The 23,953-nt window shown below is 39.9% G+C and overlaps 2 protein-coding genes across 3 annotated transcripts; one reads left to right on the top strand and one right to left on the bottom strand.

The window, feature by feature from the left end:
• Positions 1-60: 60 nt before the first annotated feature.
• On the bottom strand, positions 61-6,930 carry cope (COPI coat complex subunit epsilon). Its single transcript, XM_078258958.1, has 10 exons — positions 6,799-6,930; positions 6,580-6,642; positions 6,309-6,409; positions 4,449-4,601; positions 3,674-3,727; positions 3,355-3,436; positions 2,901-3,056; positions 1,527-1,595; positions 785-859; positions 61-396 (listed from the first exon to the last, which is right to left on the bottom strand). The coding sequence occupies exons 1-10, from the start codon at positions 6,898-6,900 to the stop codon at positions 343-345; spliced, it is 909 nt and encodes a 302-aa protein (XP_078115084.1). The 5' UTR covers positions 6,901-6,930; the 3' UTR covers positions 61-342.
• Positions 6,931-8,547: 1,617 nt separating this feature from the next.
• On the top strand, positions 8,548-22,626 carry tnfaip8l1 (tumor necrosis factor, alpha-induced protein 8-like 1). Of its 2 annotated transcripts, none has more exons than XM_078258960.1 (3): positions 8,548-9,099; positions 20,342-20,621; positions 21,733-22,626. In XM_078258960.1, exons 2-3 carry the CDS (start codon positions 20,350-20,352, stop codon positions 22,019-22,021), a joined length of 561 nt encoding a protein of 186 aa, XP_078115086.1. In that variant the 5' UTR covers positions 8,548-9,099; positions 20,342-20,349; the 3' UTR covers positions 22,022-22,626. The 2 variants fall into 2 exon arrangements, with proteins under 2 accessions (XP_078115086.1, XP_078115085.1); XM_078258959.1 differs by having other exon boundaries at positions 8,549-9,110.
• Positions 22,627-23,953: the final 1,327 nt, after the last annotated feature.

Genomic DNA, 23,953 nt, shown 5'->3' on the forward strand with positions numbered 1-23,953 from the left:
ACACTTTAATTGAATTGGCTTAATTTCATGGAGTTTGCATGCACACACAAAACCACAACACAGGTTTTAAACATTTATTATAATTTCAAAGGAATGCTTACATTACAACAGATGTGATGATTTCCATAAGAGAAAGTCAAATTAATAAAGAATGGACATGTTTAATCTACTCCCAGGGGAAATGATGACATCTGGTCTGGTTTACATATTACAGCCAAAAGTGACATTTTTTTCTGACAAGTAGAAATATCAAAACAAATACAGTTATGCAGGTTAGACTTGCTAACTTTATGGTGTTATACTAAAGTCTATTGTTGAGGTGTCTCAGTAAAAGCAGATGTCTTATGCAGTAGCGATGGGAGCATACTGCATCACTAGTCTGTCAAACTCATTCTCCTGCAGGGAAACAAAGAACAGAGAAACCAGTTAAACACCAGAAAAAAACATCTGTCCAGCTGTGCATCACATGGTTTGTTTTGGTAATGGTATAATCCAGTTTTAGTATGTTTATGTACATCTGCACTCCTGTGTAATTAAAAACACACTGTGTGACAAAGGCTAAAGATTCAGAATTTAATGCACGCATTGACTTTGCTCCAAGGACACCTGCTGCCCAACATTTAAAACAACTGAACCAGGTAATTCAATAAGAACAGAGTAAAGGTTATGAAGGCTTGTCAGCAACTGAGTGGAACTTGTGAACCTAAATAGCCCTGGCCAAAGGTCAGAGGCCTCCCTCAGAATAAAATGCATTGAATAACAAATATAGACACAATCAAGTTACCTTGGCTAAGTAGTCTCTGAGAAATGGGTGGGCTCTGTGCGCATCTTTCAGCTGAGAGAGGTACCGATTGGTTACCTGAGGGCAGACGTAAACAGATGTCGCAAAAGTTAGAACTTAAAGCCAAAAAAATAAATATATATATATATATGTTTTTCAGGGACTTTAAAACTGAAAAGAGATTGATCAAGACAACTAACAATATGTGAACATTTATCATTAGTTAGGAAGCCATATAGCCTAAAAGTAAATTCAAAGGTTACTCTCTACTACCACACTTGAGGATTAGATGTGTCGTCTACATGATTCCGATTAACCTTGAATGAGATGTGCTAATTAGTGGTTATCACAGTTGGACACCTTTTAATGATGGCTTAATGGCAATGCACAGCATTCTATCACATTCCTATCAAGTCTATCAAACATTGAGATACATTGAGTCTTTATCTTATGAACTTGATGTTGAGTTCCAGGGTGTATTACTCATACAGCACTAAACCAGTGGAAATGCTTAGATAACACTTTTGATGATAGAGGACAAATGCAATAAAAAAATTGCTTGGTTGAATGCTTTTGCCAGCTTCAATCAAAGCAAACGCACAAAATTGCTTTCACTTTTAGCATAGAGTGTTATTGGACAAAGAGATGTTAAGTCCTCTTTGACTGAAGAGGAAGTTTGTCTAAAGGAAACTGCTAAAGTGAAGGCTGTTGAAGAGTTGGGTTGGCATTGGGTCCAAAGTCTTACCTCGGGAGCTTTGCCCATGTGCTGAGTTAGCACTATGAGGTTGATCAACGTCTCAGGGTGACTGCTGTCCTAAAAGGGGGGAGGAGAGAGAGGGAGAGAGGCGGGTAGAGGGGGGGAGAGAGAGAGAGAGAGACAGATGGACAGAAAGTGAGACTTGATTGAGACTTTTGAGACTCAAAACACAAAAACATGGATTCAAGACAGTGAAATAAAATAGTACCTTCTGTTTCATGTTCAAGTTTCATGTCACTTACTGAGATTACTTTAATTTCCTTTATCACAAGTACAGAAGACAAGGTGGCGCAGGTTGCTGTGCAGTATTTCAGTCCAATGTTAACATCTGCCATGAATTGAATGATGCGCCAAATGTTCATATTTCTACATACACGTCAAATTCTGTTTATCTTTTCATTTTTATTTATTCCACGTGCTAGGCAGAATGTGTGCATTGACATTGACGTAAAGTCACATAATACTCTTGTGTATGTTCTGTATGTTTAGTGAAAAAGAACATCAATGAATAACCATCACTTTGTAATAAATAAACCAATAAAAAAAAAAAAGTGAAAATAGAAGCTCAGAAAAGACATTTGTGAAAGACTTCACTCACACTAGAGTCTGACGGAGGTCTGGTTTTAACAGTCAACATAACTGAGCTTGTACAACTTTAAAAACAAACCTGACATCCATTTGGACACTAAGTTGCAATATTTGTAAAAGGTGAGATAGAGCAACTTTAAAAGCAAAACTACTGCAAAGTGAATATTTTTCTTGCCAACTTATTATGGATAACATACAATAACTGTAGACTAGAAAATAGTTTGTCGTGCCCTCTGCTGTTACAATGTGAACAGTTAAAATGTTTAAATTGTTGTGAGAAGCATCCACAGAAAACGTTTGGCTTATTTCTGAGACTTGTGATATTAGAGCGTAAGTCTATTAGAATAAATAGCCTCATTACTTAGTTAAACATGTTTTGTGACAAATTAGTATGCTATTTTGTGTCTATAAAAACACATATTGAATCATATTGTTTTCCAGTTTTATTTTTTATTATTTTCAGTTGTGAAAGTTGTGATCTATTTTAATCTGAGTTTACTCAAAAATAATTTTGAATGCCTTTAGTAATGGGTTTAACCCTGTATACATATTACACCTCCAGCACAACTCCCCTGTATAAGCAGGCATTCATTAGGGATTTAATTATGAAGGATATGACTCTAATATGAGCCTCAGAAACAAGCTACCAAAAGCTTCAGCTGAATTAACTGTGCGTGTAAGTACTCCGAAGTGCATTTAGTATGTCAGAAAATGTGTGATGAAGAGACAAAACAAGAGGGACAAAAACTAAAACACAAACTATTGTCATCTAACCTTGTCAAGTGCCTCCTGTAGCACTCCCTCAGCCTCCTCCCACTTGTTCTGAGCCATGTAACAGGCCGCCTGCCCGTTGAGGAGCAGCAGTGTAGATGAGTACTTGTCCGACATCTCTTGGAAAATGTAGTAGGCATCCTGCAGCTTCTCTCCACCCTGGAACAACGAGCAGAATGCAATAAAATGTAGGCAAGAAGAAATCTGAGTGTTCAGCGGTGATAATGCTGAAAAGTCAATAATAAGTGAACAACAAATTTTTATTTATTTATTTTTTATTTTTTTAAATGGTGTCAAGGGTGCTCACTGCTCCTGAAGAGTTGGAAGAACTCAAATGTGCAAATTAAATGGAACACAGTCCTTCTTAGACCTGGTGAGATTAGCTTTATACTGCACTAAGAATTGCTACATACTTCTACCCAACATACAAATATACATATACATAATGTCTCCTCACCACCGCAATATTAACCCAGGCTGTGGCCAGCTGGGTTAGAGTAGCATCCTCATCCTGCTCCTGCATCTTCTTCAGCTCTTTCCTGTCAATGAGAAGAATATCATGTCATAGGTATTAGAGGAATACAGTCCCATTTCAAAGAGGCAGTATATACTTTTGTGTATGCAGTATCTTAGTTGTTATTTAGTAAGTCCAGACTTGGCAAATTACATTACTAAACAAATTCAAAAAAGCACCTGGATGTTTTCCATGAGATAATAAACAAATCTAACCTTACAAATCAATGCAAATCATCCACTGTTTATATGTTTTGCCATACCTTGCCAGGTCAACACGATCCAGACTCAGCAACACCTGAATGGTCATGGCCATGCTGAATAATAAACAAATGTTCAGGTCAGTTTAGTCATGAAAACAACCTTATAAGTGACCAACCAGAGAGTATTGTAGAGCAAATGTGAGTATAATGACTTCAGAATGCAAAGTTTGTTAATCTCTCTCTCTTACACACATGCCAATTTATCAGCCTTTTTTATTATTTCGGTGAATTTAATTGCACAGTGAGTCAAGAAGCCTTTTTGAGAAAAATCCATACTTCTTTCTCAATAAACATGCAAAAATGATTTGACATGACCTCATAATTAACCTGTGCATCATGAGCATCTATTAAACCAAAGTTGTTGTTTTTCATGAATTAACATTAAAGCTAAAGGGTGTAATGTAATATATTATTGTGCTAATTATTTTCATTTGTATACCAAAATGTGGTGAGAAACAAAACCTGGTGCACTTTCTGGAGACACCCTTCATTTAATGTCTTTTGTCAGAACGGGCATATTTAGTGAAGATGACGATGCAGTCGAAGTTGATAATTTTAGTAATTCGGATGCTGTTCACATTAGCTGGGTGGTTGATGACAGTTCAAAGCAAGGACAAAACTAATTCCATTATCTTTATTTTAGTTGCAATGGAAGTACTGTGTGGAAAGTAACAGATTGTATTTTCTCTGCAGATATATTTACTAGAAATTAGTTTGTAACATGAACAAAATCTTTCTCAGACTTTTTAAAAGTAAAACCTTGATCCCTTCTTACCACTCGAGGCTTTCTCCTTGGTGCAGAGTCCTGAGAGCAGCATCAGTGTTCATCTCATGGTAGTAGATGGAGGCAGCCATGAGGAGGAAGGTGGTGTTGGAAGCATCCACGCTCCTTGCCATCTTTTGGTCTAGATCAGCAACAATAGCATCCCTGTGAGAGAAAAAAATAGCAACGGGAAATTGTTTAGACAATGAGAACTTTAAACTCAAGAGAATCCTTGAATCACAATCAGGCACTAAGGTAGAAGGTGTTGTTTAGTAATCTTAACACACAATTTCATTTAGACTTTTAAAGATTGAGGCTGGATGATTTATTGAATATATTTTGGATACTTAAGTATATTCTTTATTTCTGTTGAGCTTACTAAAGTATATAATTAAATATAATTATAATAAATGAAGTGGTAAAGTCTCTGTTACGAAGACAATAGGCTAGTTTGAGATGAGCCAGGTCTGCGCAGAATAGATCTTCGGTGATCCCCGCCCAATGCATGCCGGTTAGATTTGTGTCCGACTTGTGCTGCGTTCATGCCACCTGGGAATAACAGGACCTGCCCCCTTGGTTACGTTGTTTTTCCGACTGGCAGCGTTCACATGGTTGGGATGCGTGTTCTTCTTCTTCTGTTATATTGGCGTTTGGGATAACAACTTGTTGCATGACTGCCACCAACAGTTGGCCGTAGCCTAGAGCATCAGGTGTGTGTAAATATGGAAGCCACAATAACAAAAGATTTGCTGCTGTTTTCTTATGCGAGCATACAAACAGCACATGGACAGGTGTTTTGTTTGTGTTATCTGCAGGACAATGGACGGGAAAGGACACGGATAATGTATTTTCTTTTATACATGGGCCTATTTATGAATAATTTTACTACATCAAACGTCAGTTGTCAACAACACGTCACTTCCTGTGGGAATCAGAGGTGGGAAACTCGGGCTGGATTTTGCTAACCGAGTTTCCCACCTCTGATTCCCACAGGAAGTGACGGGAATGGTGACGTTTTCACTCCGAAAAATGTTTTTCCGATGACTATGAATGCAGCATTGATCCCGACTTGCTCTGACGTCATGCACACGTGAGCAACGATAACCTCACAAGATCAAGGCGGCCGCAGTTCTGAGACGCAGGCAGAGTTGCTTTTCACCGACTGCAAGACCCAGGCGGACCCAGAGCATGCTGGGAAACGCTGGCCTCTCAGCTGATCTAACAGCTGATTGGTTCAGAATCGACTCAACATTATGACGTTTTATATAAACTTTTTATTAATTTTGAATTGGAGGGGTTTAACTGCTATTTGTCTGATTCACAGGCTTATTCTGTACAAACCACATGTTGTGTGGCTGATAGTTATGTTTAGAAGTCAGAGAGACTAAATCTGAGATTACGGATCATCTACAGTCTGTTGTTAATTAAAATTAGCAACAGATCGCATGTAGAGCATTTTGAGAGCTACTCTGTCATAATTAAAACAACTGGAGACTGTGTACGAGCTGATATATGGGTCTGATAACATTTTATTAAATCGGAATCGGACCACAGTGTTTCTGTGACTTCCTGTTCAGCCTGAAGGTTGCTTGAATCTGCTGGAAACTGTCCGACTTGAGAGCAGATTTTTGTCACCGCCCCCGGCTGCTGCCGCCTGTTCTTGTCCACTTTACAGGCGAGGTTCATCTCGAACGAACCTACAGTTTCTGGAGTGTGACTGCATATCTGACTGTAATGTTTGGTGCTTAGTCTAATTGAAAGCTTCCTCAGCTAAAAGTGTTCAGATGTTAATGAATGTATGAGTAATTGAGTAACTGTCTACACAGCTATGCCCCTTACATGGCGACTTGAAAGTTAAATGCAAGCTCTTACCTTTTGCTATCACTGGACAGATACTCAGCCAACATCTTGACAGCCTGAAGCTCTGGTGGAGAGTTGCCCTTGATGTCATCTAGGACCACAGCATACTTTCTCTGCAATAATACAAAGCACAACAGGTGTGGATGAGCAGGGTTTTAACCTGCCAAACAACAGTGATAGCGATGAATATAAAGTAGCTATCAGCTAATGACAAGAAACTGAGCTCAGTGTGATACATAACATTTCTACTTGAGGAAAATGACACTTAAAAAACAAGGTTTACCTGGGCAATGTATGCTCTGTACAAAAACATGTCCCTTTCAGTCTCCTTCTCCGGTGCTGATGGCTTTAAAGAAGAAAGAAAAAACTGTATGTTATAGAGAAACATTCGCTAACGCACTGATGCTCGAAAACGCCATTGACTGCAGTTAGACAGAGAGGTAAATAATGGCCGAAACAGTTTATTTTAAAACGTTCAACTGATGCCAGGTTAGATACTTACCTTCACCTTCTGAGCCTCGTTAATACACTGTTGATAACTGCCAATATAATAGGCATTTTTTACATCGAAGAGTTCATCAACATCACCCTGCTGCGCCGCCATCTTTGATTACAGAACGTCCTGACACGTAGCAAAAATACGTCACCTTCCTGCTTTTTACTGAGGATTGTGGGAGGTTGAGTTCAACAACAAAAGCACAGGTGGGTGGTATAGACATGCAGTTAGAAACATAGAGTAGTTAGAAATCGTTATGGGGTAAATTGATATTGTTTTGCCCTTCATATATCTTCAGTAGGTATAATTACACAGTTGTGTATCCATTTAAAAAAATATACATTTATAAATGTACAGCAATTCATTTAGGCCCTTGCTAGACTACTTAAAACGATGGTGAATGGTGAACTGGGCTAGTTGGATTACCTGAGTAATATCGGTTAGATTAATTTATATAAAACCACTCTTATAACACTACAGTACATACAGTAATCTGACCCAACTGTGATGCCAAAAGGGTAGGCAGCTAGCTAATCAGTTTCAAAGGCATGAGTGCCAGTATATCTTATTTACAGACAAACTGTGGCATAATTAGAGCTAAATGAATTAGTCAATAAATCAGTTAGTCGAGTGACAGATAATTAATCTGCTTCACTTGATTAATCACGGTCACTTTTCCAGAAAAATCCTGCTTTTTTTCCTCATTGTCCAATAAACTGAATATGTTTTAGATTTCTACTGTTGGTCTGACAAAACAAGCAATTTGAAGACATCACCTTGGGCTCAGGGGAATTGTAATCAGCATTTTTCACAATTGTATGACATTTTTTAGACCAAACGATATCGATCAATGGAGAAAATAATCGGCAGATTAATCGACAATGAAAATAAGTGTTTGTTACAGCCCTAAACATTTCACTATCACCCATTAAAAATGTCATATTACAAGACAAAGTATCATTGTGGAATAGAGCAATTCTAAAAAGATGAACATTATTTCACGTTGTTTATGTATGTAACTATATTTCTGTATTTATTTTTTACATGTTTTTATAAAGGCAGGCAGGCTGATTGCACATTCCACCTCTCCTACCCATGAGTGTTTCCCTATGGTTATCCCCCATTAATCACATTATACCACTAGAGGGCGCGCCAGATTAATTTCACCACTGCAGGTGTCCTATATTACTATGACGGAGATTTGCAGCAACACAATACTTACAGTACAAGATATAAATAATAATAGGCTTAGTTTTTAGGGTAGTATAAATAATACTTGCTTTAATAACACTAAGGTAGGACCTGCGGCTTCTGGCAGTGTAGGCCCAAAACTCGCAGTAATTAGGCTAATAGGCTACTATTACCTCAGTGTTAGAATAACAATGCAAGAATGCTATTTTGACCGCGGGAATTCCTGTTTCCTCATTACACAGATGACAAACTTCCTATTCTAAAAACATCCGCTGACACAAAATATGTATGTGTGTGTGTGTGTGTGTGTTGTGTTGTGTTGTGTGTGTGTGTGTGTGTTGTGTTGTGTTGTGTTTGTGTGTGTGTGTGTGTGTGTGTGTGTGTGTGTGTGTGTGTGTGTGTGTGTGTGTTTGTGTGTGTGCTAATTAAATGTTATGAAACTATGAAACGTACAATTTTGTAAGAAAACTGTGATGTAACTAAAACAGTTTATTTCATGATTGTGTAACTAAACAAGTCAGTACATCATTTAGTCCATGACAGAAAAACTGCTACCCAGAGTTCCTGCTCATTGTTCCCTTAACACCATTTCCTCTGAGAACTTTTCAGCCTTGGGACTGGGGGGACTGGACAAGGATAATTACTGGAAACCGTAATGGGGGCAGGGGGTGTTCTGGCTGTAAATGGCCCTTTCTTTCGGCCTGATTGGGTTGGTCCACTCCCCTTGTTGCTCCTTCATTGGCCCAAGCCAACATCAATCTAGTTATTTCTAAGTCCCCCTCAAGTTTGAAACTTTTTTTTACGAGTAGGAGGAGGACTCGGGTTACAACGAACTCTTGTAACCGATCTCACGGCAGCCGAGAGAAGAAAACACTCTTTCAATTATTTACACATCTGTGTCTGATACACGGTTACAAACTTACAGAACAAGAAGGAGCTGCGAGGGGAGGACGTGTTTCTTTATCGCACAAACAGAGGAGCTCCAACAAAACAAGCGAACAAACAAAACATGCTGTGAATGGACTTTTCCCCTGCGCTGCCAGGATGAAGACTTGAGATATTTAGTTCAGATTAACTTGTCATCTCGTTGGCTGACCACTCCTGTGTCCCGCTGAGGTGAGAGAAAGGTAAATCCATGTCGCTGGAACCGGTCATTTAAACGGTCGAGCAGTTTTTAATGAAACATCTCATTAACACACAATAACGGTCACCTATTATCAGAGGCCTGTGGTAAAATCACACCCAGTTTTTTGGCCGTTAAATTGTTTGCTGTTGTCAGCTTAGAGCTGAGCTTTTTCACGGTCAATGGACTAATATGAACTTAATGAAACTCATTTTGTTGGCCAGGTCACTTGTCTTTCTTTGACAGACTGTATTTTCTGCTACGAAGTTAGCGGAAGTAACGGTCCGTCATATCAGGACGTGATTCAAATATAGCATTTTGATTATTAACAATCTCAGAGTTCATTGGCTGGCCGTTTTGTTGGTAAGGCTATTGATAGGAAAATAATGCTTTTTATTAGCAACTATCCATATTATTAATATTATTTGAAGACAAATTGATGAATTAAGGAGTTTTCATCCATCCTGTGGTTGACGATAAAGATTACTAAGCCGGTTTATTATTTATTCATAAGTATAGAAAAACATTGCAGAATATATGACCATATTTGGTGCCATGTGAAACCAATGGTTGAGAAATTGGATAGCTTGCTTCAATATGCAAATTTCAATTGTAGACTTTTGTGGGGCTTTGGACCATACCTATTCATCCATTATGTGTGTGTGTGTGTGTATATATATATATATATATATATATATCCTACATTGTCCATGTAGAAATTGGATAAAAGATAATACAATCTGTAGAGCATAGCCTACAGAGAATATATAACTTGGCCAATTGAAACATAATTTTACAAGAATCTTATGCTTAACATTCATGGTGAGGGTACATGCTTTACCATCTCACAAGAGATTGAGTAAATGGGGAAGAACAAGAAAAAAAAGAGATAAAGAAAATGCTTTCATCCCTGCTAGTTTAAACACCTAATAAGCCTCTTTGTAGTTCCAGTGTGATCCACTGCATATCCAGACTGAGACTGAAAAAGGGGAAGACATATGTTTTGCAAACACTGATATGTTTTGTAACACATTGCTGTGTTTACATTGTAAAGCTTCGCTCCAGAACAAGGTTCAGGGTGTGGATGAATAGCGTCACTGTGCAGCCAGGGCTCTGGCAGGTAGCAGCACACATTATCATGCACAGCCTCAACTGACATGTCAAATGAATTATGGCCTTGGATCAGGACTTGGAGTTGCCTCTCTCCTTGCATTAGCTGTATCAGTGGTGAAATGATTTGGTGTTTTTCGACCTACTCTGTTTCAGTTGCCGCGGCATCCTTGTGTCTTTGTTGTTGGTAGCAATAGCTGATAACCACTGAGCTGAGGCAAGGCCAAAATCATTATCACAGAATAACTGCAGGACTTTATTTCAACATCTGTATAATTTATATCAGCCAGAATGTAACAATATTTACTAAATAAGCTAGAACTCTCATGATTATTCAATTCATCTATTAGTAGAGTGGCAGTAAATGAATCTGCAGCTATTTTGATTATTGATTAATTGTTTAAGTCATTTTTCAAGCAAAATGCCAAATCTTTCCTCTTTCCAGCTTCTCGGTTGCAAGGATTTGCTGATTTTCTCTAATATCATCGTACTTTGCATATGTTTGGTTTTCAGATGATCAGATAATTGTCTTATAGGCTTTTTTGCACTATTCTCTGATATTTTTTATGCTAACACAGTAGTTCCCAACCTATTTGGCATGTGACCCCTTCAAAAGAAGCAATATCTTTATTGTAAATTAAATATCTTTGGGTTTTGGACTGCTGATCAGACAAAACAAACAATCCGAAGGTACCAACTTAAGCTTTAGGAAATCATCATGAGCATTTTTGACTATTTTCTGACATTTTGTGGTATCAAGATAAATCCGTTACTTAATATGATACTCGATAATGAAAGCTATCGTTATTTACAGCCCTTAAATAATCAAATTGATGTCCATTGCTTTGGAAGGCATGAAGATATAGTGAAAATGAAATGCAGTACAAAAAAGTGAATTGAAAGTCCTTTTGTTTTAGATTTCATCCATGACTAGTTTTAATGAGTATTTGCTTTTCATCATTAATCATAGCTTTGTCTTTTGCAACAGCTTTATTATTGTTTCAGCACAATTTGATTCTGAAAGACAAGAAATAATAACAATGATACGACAATTGCCAGTCAATAGCAGGATTAAGCAAATGCTAGTGAGCCTCGTCTATGTATATTTTAGTGTAACTGTATCTGTGCAGATCCCCTCCTCCAGGTGTCTTTTAGAATAGGACAATACAGTCACGTTGCCAGGCATCCCCCTTGCAGTGTTATTAAAGGCAGAGCTTGAAATTGCAGCAGTAATGCTAGAGACACTGTTGTTCCTGCTGAGGAGAATCCATGGTAACTCATTGACAAGACAAGAGAGGTGTTTGACCTGCTTTTACTAGGTTGCAAAGTTCAGCCGAGCACGCAGGTGGCCTCCAGTTTCCCTGGAAACCCGAAACACTGAGTATGTGGCCTTGTCTGATAGCAGAGCCACATGACTTGCAGATATCATGGCATTGTTTAAAATGGAGAGAGTGAGGGATGGCTATATCTGCCTATAGGCCGGACTCATTTGAGATCCCACTTAAGTCATCTATTAGTCCCAGTCATGTCCTCTCATATTGGTCCCCTTCTGTTTTCACTGATCTCCATCCCTGCTGTACTTGCAGCCAAGCACTTTTTGCCACTCCATTGCATGTCGAGTTAACAAATTATACTCACCTGAGGCTTGAGGTGAAGAAAATTACTTATAATGTTCCCCGCTCTTATGGTGGCCTTAATTAAAATGTCATAGGCCCAGACATCACTCATAGCTCAAGCACCAGTTAGCACCTTGATTAAGTCTTGCATTATGTGCAGCACCGTTAAGATGCTAATTATATTGCAAATAATATGTAATTAAAACTGGGACATAGCACTCAAAGTGAAGTCCTGTGATAGTGGACTGCTTTTCTTTTTATTCATTATTAATCTTTCTTTTTTTCACAGATGTGTTATTCCAAATCAGCTCAGTTGTAACCATAAAACAACTACCCACTTCTGAATTTTAACGCTTGAACAAATGTTGTCAGTGAGTGTTGTGTTGGCCCTCGGGCAGCGCAGCAGCTACTGTATTCCCAGCCTCATTAAACATGCGTAACAATGACTGATGTTCCTAAATTAACTTTATCCGCTCACAGTCTCTTACTGTATGTGCTGGCAGTCCACCCTTTATCCCCGTCCCTCATCTCTGCCCCAACCTGTTGCACCGCAGACTCTTCTTAGCCTCCGGTCTATTTTAGTCCAAATCGGCAGACTGAATTATTAATCCCCGATCCATTATATGCTGATGTGTTAATTATTAATTGTTCAGTGGCCTATGGTAGAGCTGAGAAAACCGTTAAAAAAGGGTAGGGGGGCCTAGTGTCTGAGCAGGCACTGATTGCCTCGTTTCTCAGTAGATCTTCACAGATGATGACTGTGTGGGAGGATGAGAAAGTGATAGCACATTCAAAGATCTACTTCATCCAAAGCATGCATGTAGTGTGTTTGCATCTGTTGATGTATGTCTATGTACGTGGTGTAATTATGGCTCTCATGTCAGAGCTGCTGAACCAGATGAGTGTGTACAAAAGAGACCATTACGCAGACACACACGCCTGCCATGTACAATTGTTAACACGCAGCACCGGCTCTCTTATCAGCAGAGTCAGCACCTCCTCTGTTATGCAACATCTCAAATGAAGAGTGAGACAAACACTACAAAAGTTGATGAAAGATGAAACTGCAGCGTTCACTTGTCCTGAACTCCTGCTGTTGATTCCCTAACAGTGGAGTGGTTCCAGTAGCTCATTTGAGTGGTTACTTGTCCTGTCTGAACACAAAGCACGGATGTGCCTTATATAATAGCCCAGATTGTCTATTGTTTCTCAAAGTGGAGACGGAGTATACTGTATCATACAGCTGGCGAGAATCTGTGGAGAAAGAAGTTTTCTGATTCAAGATTTCCTGATAAGAATACATTTTAATGACATCCGTAATGCCTTTGGTCATGATCATGGAGCTTTTTCAGAATTTCTCTCAAGGGTCCGCAGTTTTTTTTGTGCAGTGTTCTGAGGCACTTTTATTCAAACTGGCATAGGAAAAGATAGGGTTATAATGGTTTCTTAGACTTCACACGTTGGCTGTTTTTTATTTACCTTTTACTCATGGGATTTCTACCAAAAGGCAGCAAAGCAAATACAAATGTTCAGGGAGTGTACACAGTATGTATGAATGTTTCCTTGAAATGTATTAGAAAGTGTTTGTATTAGAGCTGAATTGATAGTTAATCGACAGAAAAAATAATTAGTAACTACGTGTTTTGATAATTAATTGTTTAACAAATTTTTTAATCAAACATGCCACACAGTTCTTAGTTCCTGCTTCTCAAATGAAAGGATTTGCTACTCACCTTTTTGTAATATGTGATAGTAAACTGAAAATCTTTTGGTTGTCGACTGTTGCTCTCATAAAAAAATAATAATAATAATAATTACGCTTCTGAATGTTGACATATGTTCAGTACACAGCGGAAAAAAGATTACTGTGAAACATCAGAGGTAATCACAAACACTCATTAAGTTATTATAGGGTTGTTTGTGTTGTGTGGTGCATGGTTGTAGTGAGATTTGCGCTATTCTTAGTGATTTGTTTAGTTTTTGCCAGTTTAATGCTTTTTAAAATATTAAATTTTTGGTATTTTGCATTTATTAAACACCAGCAGCAGGAAACAGGACAGAGGAGTTAGGGAAGAGTAGACGGTGAAGGAGGACAAATGGTAAAGGTCATCGACCAGACTCCGTCACATGATGATTTATGCTTTTGAAAATGTAAAGGACTAAAAATGGGGGGGGGGGAATAATTACGCTTCTGAATGTTGACATATGTTCAGTACACAGCGGAAAAAAAGATTACTGTGAAACATCAGAGGTAATCACGGACACGCATTACGTTGAGGGCTTATTATAAGGTTGTTTGTGTTGTATGGTGCATGATTGTGGTGAGATTTTTGGGGGTGAGATGTCTATTGAGAAAGTGGTAAATCCCTAGAAATACAGTGCTGTTCTGAGTAATCAGTTCCTTCCTATAGGATTGAAGATTTTCTCTGCTGATGGAGTCGTCTCTGAAGAATATATAAGTCGTGACATTTTCTGCTGCCATCAACCAATCACTTTAAAACAAAGTGTCATGGAAAGTTCTACAATCTCTGCCAAAGCTTTTTTAGCAACTTGTGGTGGCCAAGCAGTGTAGAAACGCACTCTTCATTGGTTTTCTTTATGCTGGCTGTTATCAGCACCCACCAAGCTGTCAAGATTGGCAGCAGGTATAACAGTGGTGATATTTTAGGTGCTGTGGCCTCTTCTTCTTCATGCGCCTTGATGACATGCATTAGAGTGGGCGGGAGCCACAGGTGTATCCGATTTCTGGCTCTTTCTTACCTGTCACACCTTAGCTTTGGTTTGACTGACAAGTGAGTGCAATCAATGCCGAGGTTGCATCCTGGATCCTGCTCAATGCCCCCTTTTGGAATACCAATGCCACGCTCACATCATGTTGAATTAAATCTAAATTTGAGCAACCAGAAGAAAACAAAATGTTCATGTCAAGTAGCATGTGTGGAATCTTTTTTTTTACTATCCTGTAGATTTCTCCTTTTTGATTTTATTTATTGGTAAGTGAGTCAACAGAGACGACAAATCCTGCAGCTAGTTCAGTCAAACATTCACTATTTTAATTTTTTCTCTGTTTTATGTCCTTATAATTTCAATATCTTTGGGTTTGGGACTGTTGGTTAGACAAAAGAAGCTTTTTTAAGTTGTCTTCTTGGGACACAGTCAGTCTTTACAGCCCTTGTTCAATGCATCAGTCTCGAAGGTCTCGGTAACGGCCACATTGTGAAAACACTAAATGAAAACAACCGCCAGTAGGAGTTTTCATCCCACTTGTTCCCCTTTCCCCCAAAATGAATTAAGAAAGGCTGTTGGCTGAAGTGTCCCCAATGCAGACATCAGCTTTACCTGCCCTGAAACTCAAAGAGGTAAAGCAAATTAAAGCCACATATGCAGCTTCACCTGACCCAGCTTCAAAAATCCTCCAAGGACTAGAGACAGAGGCCAGGTTGGTTATGTTTTCGTCATCACAGCCTCTTTTTGCCTCGATCCCTCAGTCAGGCTGTCGCACAGGGCTGACAAGGCTGTCTGCACCTGCTGGAAGATGTGAGCGTGCCTGGGTATATTACCCAGACTCCCTCACTGTCACGAGACATCCATCCAACACTGTGTTGTAGGGTCTGGTTTCATTTCAATGACTCATGTTTGCTGAGCTTTTGCTCGCTCGTCTTTGTGAGTGAATGTATGCTTGCTTGTTCTGAGCAAGTTGATTATTTTGTAGCTTGTCTAACTGCTGTAATTATGCTGAGGGGCTGTTGGCTGCTGCAGTCTCTTTGTTTTTCATTTCCTTTTCAGCTGCTCAAACCAGATCTTTCAGTAATGTGTGCAGATATATGTTTGCGTGATTTCTGTATGCACCGATGGCTGTGGCTTGTGTATTTTGCAACAACACTCAGCAGTTTTTGCTGCTGTCATGTCTTGTTCCGCCTTAAATTCGTTTTGCCTCTATAAATACTATGGAGACGCTGTGTCAGTGTTGGCCAGGCTGTCCCTGGGCACCAGACTTCACAGGCCATTTAAATCTGGCAGTAACCACTCTCATGCTGCAAAATCACGAGAAAAAAAGATTCCTTGATTGAAAACCTTTTCATCACTCCAAGCACTTCTTCCCTGAGGACCTTTTTTCATGAGGCCTTTCATTTTCTTGTTTTGGGGAAATGGAGGGGGAGAATAAGGATCTCCCTCCATCCTTAAGCTAAGAGCGTTTGTCGGCAGGCTACGCAGAGTTGTGATTGGCTCCGGTTTGCGACAAGAGTGGACTTTAATGAGCAATATGAAATCGGCCTCCAATCTGACTAAAAGGTTGCCTTTCCTCTTGTGCCCATTATCCTGTTGCACTTTTCTAAACTATTAAACGTCATCAGCAAGGGCACAGAGAGGAAGAGAGGGAGGTAAATGCAGACTAGTAGTTCCCTGCGAAGTGGACTGCACAGAGTGTTCAGCCATGTTAAGTAAGATTCCAAACAGTAGGGAGCAAAAATGCTCCGTTCAAAGGGAACTGTGAACTGTTCATCAGTTTGCGTGAAGTTGACAAGCAAGATTACCCATCAGTCATTGTGCCTCGCTGAAATGACACCGTACATCTTGTAAATTATCAAATCACATTTATTCAAAAGTTACATATTACAATAGAATAAGTTTTGTAATGAGATCAGTTTCCACAGTAGCAGCATCGTATCCAGGGTAAGAAGGAGGTGATATCTACATTGGTGACGTTGCAGGGTGTTCCGAATGGAGGAATTTTGTCGAGGGGCGTTCCCTGACAAGGGAGCAGGGAGTACTGTTAATGTACACTGTGGAACAGAACGCAGCTTTACTCTTAAGTGTTGTGATAAGCGACTGTCCTCTTCTTGAGGCTCACCGTTGTGATTAAAGGGTGACAGCAGGACTAAGTGATTGTTTTCAATTGCTGCTCACGTAGAAATAAAGCTCTCAAGTTCGTTTTTCTTTAGTCTGATCATTAGTTTAGCATTCTCCTTGTTATCCATTTCACACACATTGCATCACAGCAGGATTTTCTGTAACAAGGGCAGCATGGCAAGTTACAATCATGGTGAATCGGTCGATGCGGATCTGCCAGTGATTCTTGATCAGCACAGCCAGAAGCCCGATTAAACGTCCAGCACCTGCACAGAGAGAGGGAGTAAAACCTCTCATTCAACACCTACATTTTCCCCGGTGTTTCAGGATTGATATGTAGCACCCCACCGCCCTTTCTCCCCTCCATCTCTGTGCCTCTGTCTTTTCTCTCTCTCTCTCTCTCTCTCTCTCTCTCTCTCTCTCTCTCTCTCTCTCTCTCTGAGAGAGAGATATGTCTGCTGCACTAATAGAAAATTTCCTGCTTTTGGATTTTTATTATTCTCATGCACGTGGAAAGGCAATTTGCCAATCATGCGGATTTTCAGTTAAGATTTAGGGATACATGCACGTGGAGGAGAATAAACCCCTATTGTGATGAGAATGAGACATTAAATATAATTTTCAGTTGCCAATTAGGCTACATGTAGCATGTCAGTGACAGGGAGATGTATTAGGGGAAATCTGACTGTTTTTTCCCCTGAGGTGAAGAAATTTTTCCTTATTTGCATGAATATTATCTTGATTCCTGAGAGGCAACACAATGGGTATTGGTATTGTTTAAAAATGTTTTTAATACTGGTGCATATTCAACACTTGAGTTTTGGGATGGATACCAAAACAATACTTTTCTTACTATGAGGAATATAAACGTGTTTTGTGTTTTGTCCATAGAGCGTGCATGCTCCGTACACTGCCCTTGCAATATCATTTTAAATAATGAATTGGGGGTGCCCAGATAGCTCAGTTGGTAGAGCGGGCACCCATATACAGTGGGGAGAACAAGTATTTGATACACTGCCGATTTTGCAGGTTTTCCCATTTACAAAGCATGTAGAAGTCTGTAATTTTTATCATAGGTACTCTTCAACTGTGAGTGACGGAATCTAAAACAAAAATCCAGAAAATCACATTGTATGATTTTTAAGTAATTCATTTGCATTTTATTTGACATAAGTATTTGATACATCAGAAAAGCAGAACTTAATATTTTGGTACAGAAACCTTTGTTTGCAATTACAGAGATCATACGTTTCCTGTAGTTTTTGACCAGGTTTGCACACACTGCAGCAGGGATTTTGGCCCACTCATCCATACAGACCTTCTCCAGATCCTTCAGGTTTTGGGGCTGTCGCTGGGCAATACAGACTTTCAGCTCCTTCCAAAGATTTTCTATTGGGTTCAGGTCTGGAGACTGGCTAGGCCACTCCAGGACCTTGAGATGCTTCTTACGGAGCCACTCCTTAATTGCCCTGGCTGTGTGTTTCAGGTCATTGTCATGCTGGAAGACCCAGCCACGACCCATCTTCAATGCTCTTACTGAGGGAAGGAGGTTGTTGGCCAAGATCTCGCTCAATACGGTGCAGTCGCCCTGTCCCCTTTGCAGAAAAGCATCCCCAAAGAATGATGTTTCCACTCCAGGAAACACACAGCCAGGGCAACTAAGGAGTGGCTCCGTAAGAAGCATCTCAAGGTCCTGGAGTGGCCTAGCCAGTCTCCAGACCTGTTGGGCTACAGGACAATAGGCAAGCAAGCTGCTTGCCTATTGTCCTGTAGCCCATCCCAGCCTTGTGCAAGTCTACAATTTTATCCCTGATGTCCTTACACAGCTCTTTGGTCTTGGCCATTGTGGAGAGGTTGGAGTCTGTTTGAGTGTGTGGACAGGTGTCTTTTATACAGGTAATGAGTTTAAACAGGTGCAGTTAATACAGGTAATGAGTGGAGAACAGGAGGGCTTCTTAAAGAAAAACTAACAGGTCTGTGAGAGCCGGAATTCTTACTGGTTGGTAGGTGATCAAATACTTATGTCATGCAATAAAATGCAAATTAATTATTTAAAAATCATACAATGTGATTTTCTGGTTTTTTGTTGTAGATTCCGTCTCTCACAGTTGAAGTGTACCTATGATAGAAATTACAGACCTCTACATGCTTTGTAAGTAGGAAAACCTGCAAAATCGGCAGTGTATCAAATACTTGTTCTCCCCACTGTATAGAGGTTTACTCCTCGACGAAGCGGGCCCGGGTTCGACTCTGACCTGCGGCCCTTTGCTGCATGTCATTCCCCCCCTCTCTCCCCTTTCATGTCTTAAATAAAGGCCGAAAATGCCCCAAAAAATAATCTTAAAAAAAATAAAATAATAATTAATTGGGAAGAAATTACATCTAAACTCTGACTTTTTACGTGTAGTTTTCATCTATAAAATTCTACGGGCAATATTGGGAAAAATCACTTACTAAGTTTAAGATTTGCTGCTTTTTTCTTTTGTTGTATCATCATACAATAACTATCTTTGGGTTTTAAACTGTCGAAAAAAGCAAGCAATTTGAAGTCATCACCTTGGGCTCTGGTAAATTGTAACAGACATTTTATAATCAATGTTAATGATGAATAGTTGCAGCCATATTTCAAGATGCCTAAACATAATCTAGGAAATTGTTTTATAATAAAACTAGTTTTTAGTTGTTTTTGTATAATTTGTGTAAGAATAAATTTTTGAAAGCGGTGACCATGTCTTATCAAAAATAGACTCCCCCCTCTTTATCCTCTTTCATTCAACCTGCGCTAGCATTGGAGGGCAGTTGTGGAAAGCAGCTTTTTGTTGTCTGTTTACAGAAAAAGCTGCTTTTGAAATTGTGAAGGTTAGAGAGGGAGTGTACAGGAAAATTTATTAATTTTATTCTTCAAAAAGCATCTGTACAAACCTGAAGTAGTGACCTGCAGAACACATTGAGACGCGGCTGGTGAAATGATCAGGCATGCTGTGTGGACCTGCGTCATTTGATAGGAGACATCGGAGGGGGTGTGAAAGCCGGTGGCCCCTGTGACCTCCACTATTCATGAGCCTCCATCATGGGGCCAGCCTTTCACTGAGGCACTGCTTTAGAACATAAACACACACTCAGAAATAACATCATACATAAATAAAGCAACACACGTGCAGTAAATGAGTTGGCGCTGTCTGTGTCACCTTCACACACACATGAACACACCTTGTTCTCTGAATGCATTCAGCAGATAAGACATCCAGATTACATTGTCTGCTTTGCGTGGTCGTGCTGTGACTGACTTTACTCTTGCACACGTAGTGACACATTCTTCTCTAACTACCTTGTAGGCTCTGAGCCAGAGGGTTGCTGGGACTAATTTGACAGCTGCCACGGCTCATTATCTCATAAAGGCGACCGTTCTTGGCCCTGCAGTTTAAACGGTGTTAGTGTAGATGTTATTTGCAATAACCTCACACATTGCAGGCTGTCTGCTTGTTATGTTTGGCCCTTGTGCTTTAGAGATGAGAAAGTCTGGGCTGCCAACAGTTTCATATCACCTGTTAAAAAAAGAAAGCGGAAACAACCATGTTTTTCATCATTTGGAAAAGGAAATATGTATGTATACATGCATAACCATTTAACAAAATCTTTTTTTCTCATCTTGACCCAGACTTGACCATGGACTCCTTCAGCACCAAGAGCTTAGCCCTGCAGGCGCAGAAGAAGCTGATGAGCAAGATGGCCACCAAGAGCATGGCCAACCTCTTCATCGATGACACCAGCAGCGAAGTGTTGGACGAGCTCTACCGCGTCACCAAGGAGTACACCCGCAACCGCAAAGAGTCGCAGAAGATCATCAAGAACTTGATCAAGATGGTGGTGAAGCTGGGAGTGCTCTACAGAAACAACCAGTTCAACAGTGAGGAGCTGATCCTAGTGGAGAACTTCAGGTAGGCAGCAAGAGCCGTTAAAGGAATATTTCAACGTTTTGGAAAAAGCACTGTTTTTCTTTTTTTGTTTTCGAGAGTTAGATGAGAAGAATGATACTACTCTCATGTCGTTGTGTTAAAGCTGCAGTGGGTAGAATGTGAAAACCGGCAGAATATGATGTAGAGTAAGACCCCTTACTGCAGCTCTCCCTCTCCCCTCTTTGCCTTACGGGCAATGCATGCACAGAACAGCCAATAGGATCGCTCTCGCTCTCACTCTCGCTCGCTCGCTCTCTCTCTCTAAAATGACCTGTGATTGGCTAAAGTCTCCTGTGACAGCTAGGTTTTCTGAAGCCTTTAAAACGAAGCCAATAGTAGGTGCAGAAGTCTAGTTCTCTTTAAGTCTACTTGAATTACAATATGCTGAAAGATTATTATTATTTTGGAAGTTTTGCCCAACAACGGCAAAAAATGAAGTGCCTACCACAACTTTATTTGCAGAGCAAAAGCCAGGTAGCGATTAGCTTAGCATAATGACTGAAAGCAACAGTTAGCCTAGCTCTGTTCAAAGTTCAGAAATACGGCTACCAACACTAAAGCTTATCTTGTTTCTTGGATCTCTTGACAGATAACATGTTATTAATCCGCCCAGCATTTCTGTGCAGTGTCTAGACATGAGGGAAGTATCAATTTTCTAAATAAGCGTATTTCCCAAAATGTTTGAATTAAGAGCTTTTGTTTTGTCACATCCTATATATTAAATACTAAATATTGTTATATTGTGTCAGTAGGTGACAAAACTTGAGAAACGAGTTCTGCTTGAGAGCTAGCAACTGTGATAACTGCAGTTCAAGTACATTTTTGTGTGTTGATGGAAGCAAATTAAGGAAATTGACTTTTACATCAGTTTATATATTTTCCACTAAAATAGTAAAACTCTGATGTGAAGCTGACATAAGTGCACAGTATGGAGAATGTGGATTATATCAACATGGAGATGCATCGCTGCGAAGGACAACACTATAGCTGAAACTTTTCTGAAGAATATCCTAAGACAGCAGTTTCTATTTTTACTCCCTTCTGCTGCTTCAGTCAGAATTAGAAACTGACAGCCTCTCTTGTCGTCTCACAGGAAGAAAGTCCACACTCTGGCCATGACAGCAGTCAGTTTCCACCAGATTGAGTTCACCTTTGACCGGCGCGTCATGAGCGCTATTTTGAATGATTGCCGTGAGCTGCTGCACCAGGCCATCAAACGCCACCTGACAGCCAAAAGCCACTCGCGAGTCAACCACGTGTTCAATCACTTCGCCGACTGTGACTTCCTGGCGTGTCTCTACGGGCCCTCGGAGGTTTACCGTGCCCACCTGCAGAGGATCTGTAATGGGGTCAACAAGATGCTTGATGAAGGGAACCTCTGACCTCCGCTGGCCTCGTTATCAGGCACCTTCCCCTCTAGTCACCCCTCATGTACCATCTTGCAATATTTCTTTTTAAGGTGACATGAATGTTTATATTTTCCATTTGTTGCTTTATGTTTGTGTGCCTTTTCAGCCGTTACTGTAACACTGAAAGAATCTCGGCTAGTTAGTCCAAAGTCTGTTTCTTCTCCAGTCTGACTTTTTGTAACTTCACAGTAAACAAAACCCAGCAGATGTTTATTTTTTATTGAATTTAAAACTTCATGCTCTTATCAGTATATATTTAGGGATAGGAGCCTTGACAACTGTGCCTTGAAAAAAACATTTTTGTCTTCATTCCAAGGGCACTGTGCTTGCTCTTTCAAAAAGACATGAATCAGGCACATGCCTTCTGTCATATCTCTGTGAGGAGCTTTTAATGAACCAAAATGGTTTTGGGGGCACCAGGAGAAGAAGAAAAAGTGAATTTCCATCTTTTCCAAATACCCAAGGACATAAAGAAGTGATATTTTTTTGGTTTGTTTTTTCCAAAAGTAGTATTGCACTCGATTCTGAACAAGCGCTGTACTGTACTTTCCTGCAATAATGAAACCATGTGAAAAACTGCAGTTGAGTAATCCTGCTTAGCCTGCATTTTACAGCTTTCACCATAATGCACTGAACTCCACTTTGTAGAGAGGCCAGGCCTTTTGTTTAGAAGGCACCTATAAACCCAGTTTTTGCTTTTTATAGTCTGGTTTATAGCCACGACAACAAAGACAATGTATTTGGGTCATAGGGGGACCATAAACATAAAGGAATTTGATTGTGCTGTGTATTGTTAAATATGTTGCAGGCTATATGCTCATCTGCTCAGCAAACTTCAAGTTTGTGTCTATAAATGTCATAATCACAGCAGGGAGGTAGCACAATGTGGCACCAGCCACAAAGGTTGCTCTGGAATTTTTTCAGAGCGGAATACAGATCAATCATGGTTGAAGTACTCGTCATAATAGATGTTGGAGCCCAGGGTCAGTTGTGTTTCAGATTTACCGGTATTGTCTCAGGTTTATCCAAAAAGCACTAAAACTCTGGTTCGAATTCTGACAGATTTGAACTAAAACGACTCCCTATGAGCAGTCAGATGAAAGGCTGGATGAAAAACTGCAGCTCTGTCTATTAAAAGGGCCAGGCAGGGTATAGAGATTAGAGCAGAGACAAACACAGTACCTGATTGTACTCTCCCACTGCAATTACAGTTCCGCACTCTGGGGTGGCATAATGGCCCGGAGCCTGCCTCTGTCGAGCAGCCACTCCATTTCACCACACAGCAGCCTCATGTAATGTGATGGAGATAACCATCTCTGTTTGCGCAATGCAAGTCCTTTTTAATGGAGTGAAAGATGTTGTTGTTGTTGTTGTTGTTGTTTCTTCCTAATAAAGGAGAATATGAATAGTTACTACTATCCCTCCCCCCCCCCCCAAACCTCACAGAATAGCTGTTTTTCCTTTTTGTCTGGGAGATTGTTTTGTGCTGCGGACTCATTTTGTATTCTGTGTGAGAGTGTGAGTGTTTGTGTGCGTACCTGTGAGAGAATTGGAAATTGAGCCGTGTAATAAGCGCTGTGCTTTTCCAGATAGGATTGCTGAAACTTTAACTTCATCCACAGCAGCTCTGCCAAAGAAACGAAGACTGATGTTACTCAAAATGCAATCTTTCTTCCAGGAGGAACATTTCAGATAACAGTATGCACTTGATAATTATAACTCTGGTAACGATGATAATGAAGACAAAGCTGGTGGCTGTTGTGGTTTCGGCCCTTTTTTCTTTATTCACATTTTCGATTCTTAGATGACTTCCTGAGTATATTCTCTTTTGTTAGACCCAATTGACTCTCACTGCATCATTTTGGGAGTCTTCAAAGTCAATAATTTTCCCTAAATCCCCCCAAA

Source organism: Sander vitreus, chromosome 9, assembly GCF_031162955.1.
Source record: "Sander vitreus isolate 19-12246 chromosome 9, sanVit1, whole genome shotgun sequence".
NCBI classification, from domain to species: domain Eukaryota; kingdom Metazoa; phylum Chordata; class Actinopteri; order Perciformes; family Percidae; genus Sander; species Sander vitreus.

Coding starts and splice junctions, on each gene's coding strand:
- tnfaip8l1 (XM_078258960.1), top strand. CDS start 20,350: ATGGACTCCTTCAGCACCAAGAGCTTAGCCCTGCAGGCGCAGAAGAAG. Junction 20,622..21,732: donor ATCCTAGTGGAGAACTTCAG/GTAGGCAGCAAG, acceptor GTCGTCTCACAG/GAAGAAAGTCCACACTCTGG.
- cope (XM_078258958.1), bottom strand. CDS start 6,900: ATGGCGGCGCAGCAGGGTGATGTTGATGAACTCTTCGATGTAAAAAAT. Junction 4,602..6,308: donor CTGTCCAGTGATAGCAAAAG/GTAAGAGCTTGC, acceptor TTTCTCTCACAG/GGATGCTATTGTTGCTGATC. Junction 397..784: donor TCAGAGACTACTTAGCCAAG/GTAACTTGATTG, acceptor GTTTCCCTGCAG/GAGAATGAGTTTGACAGACT.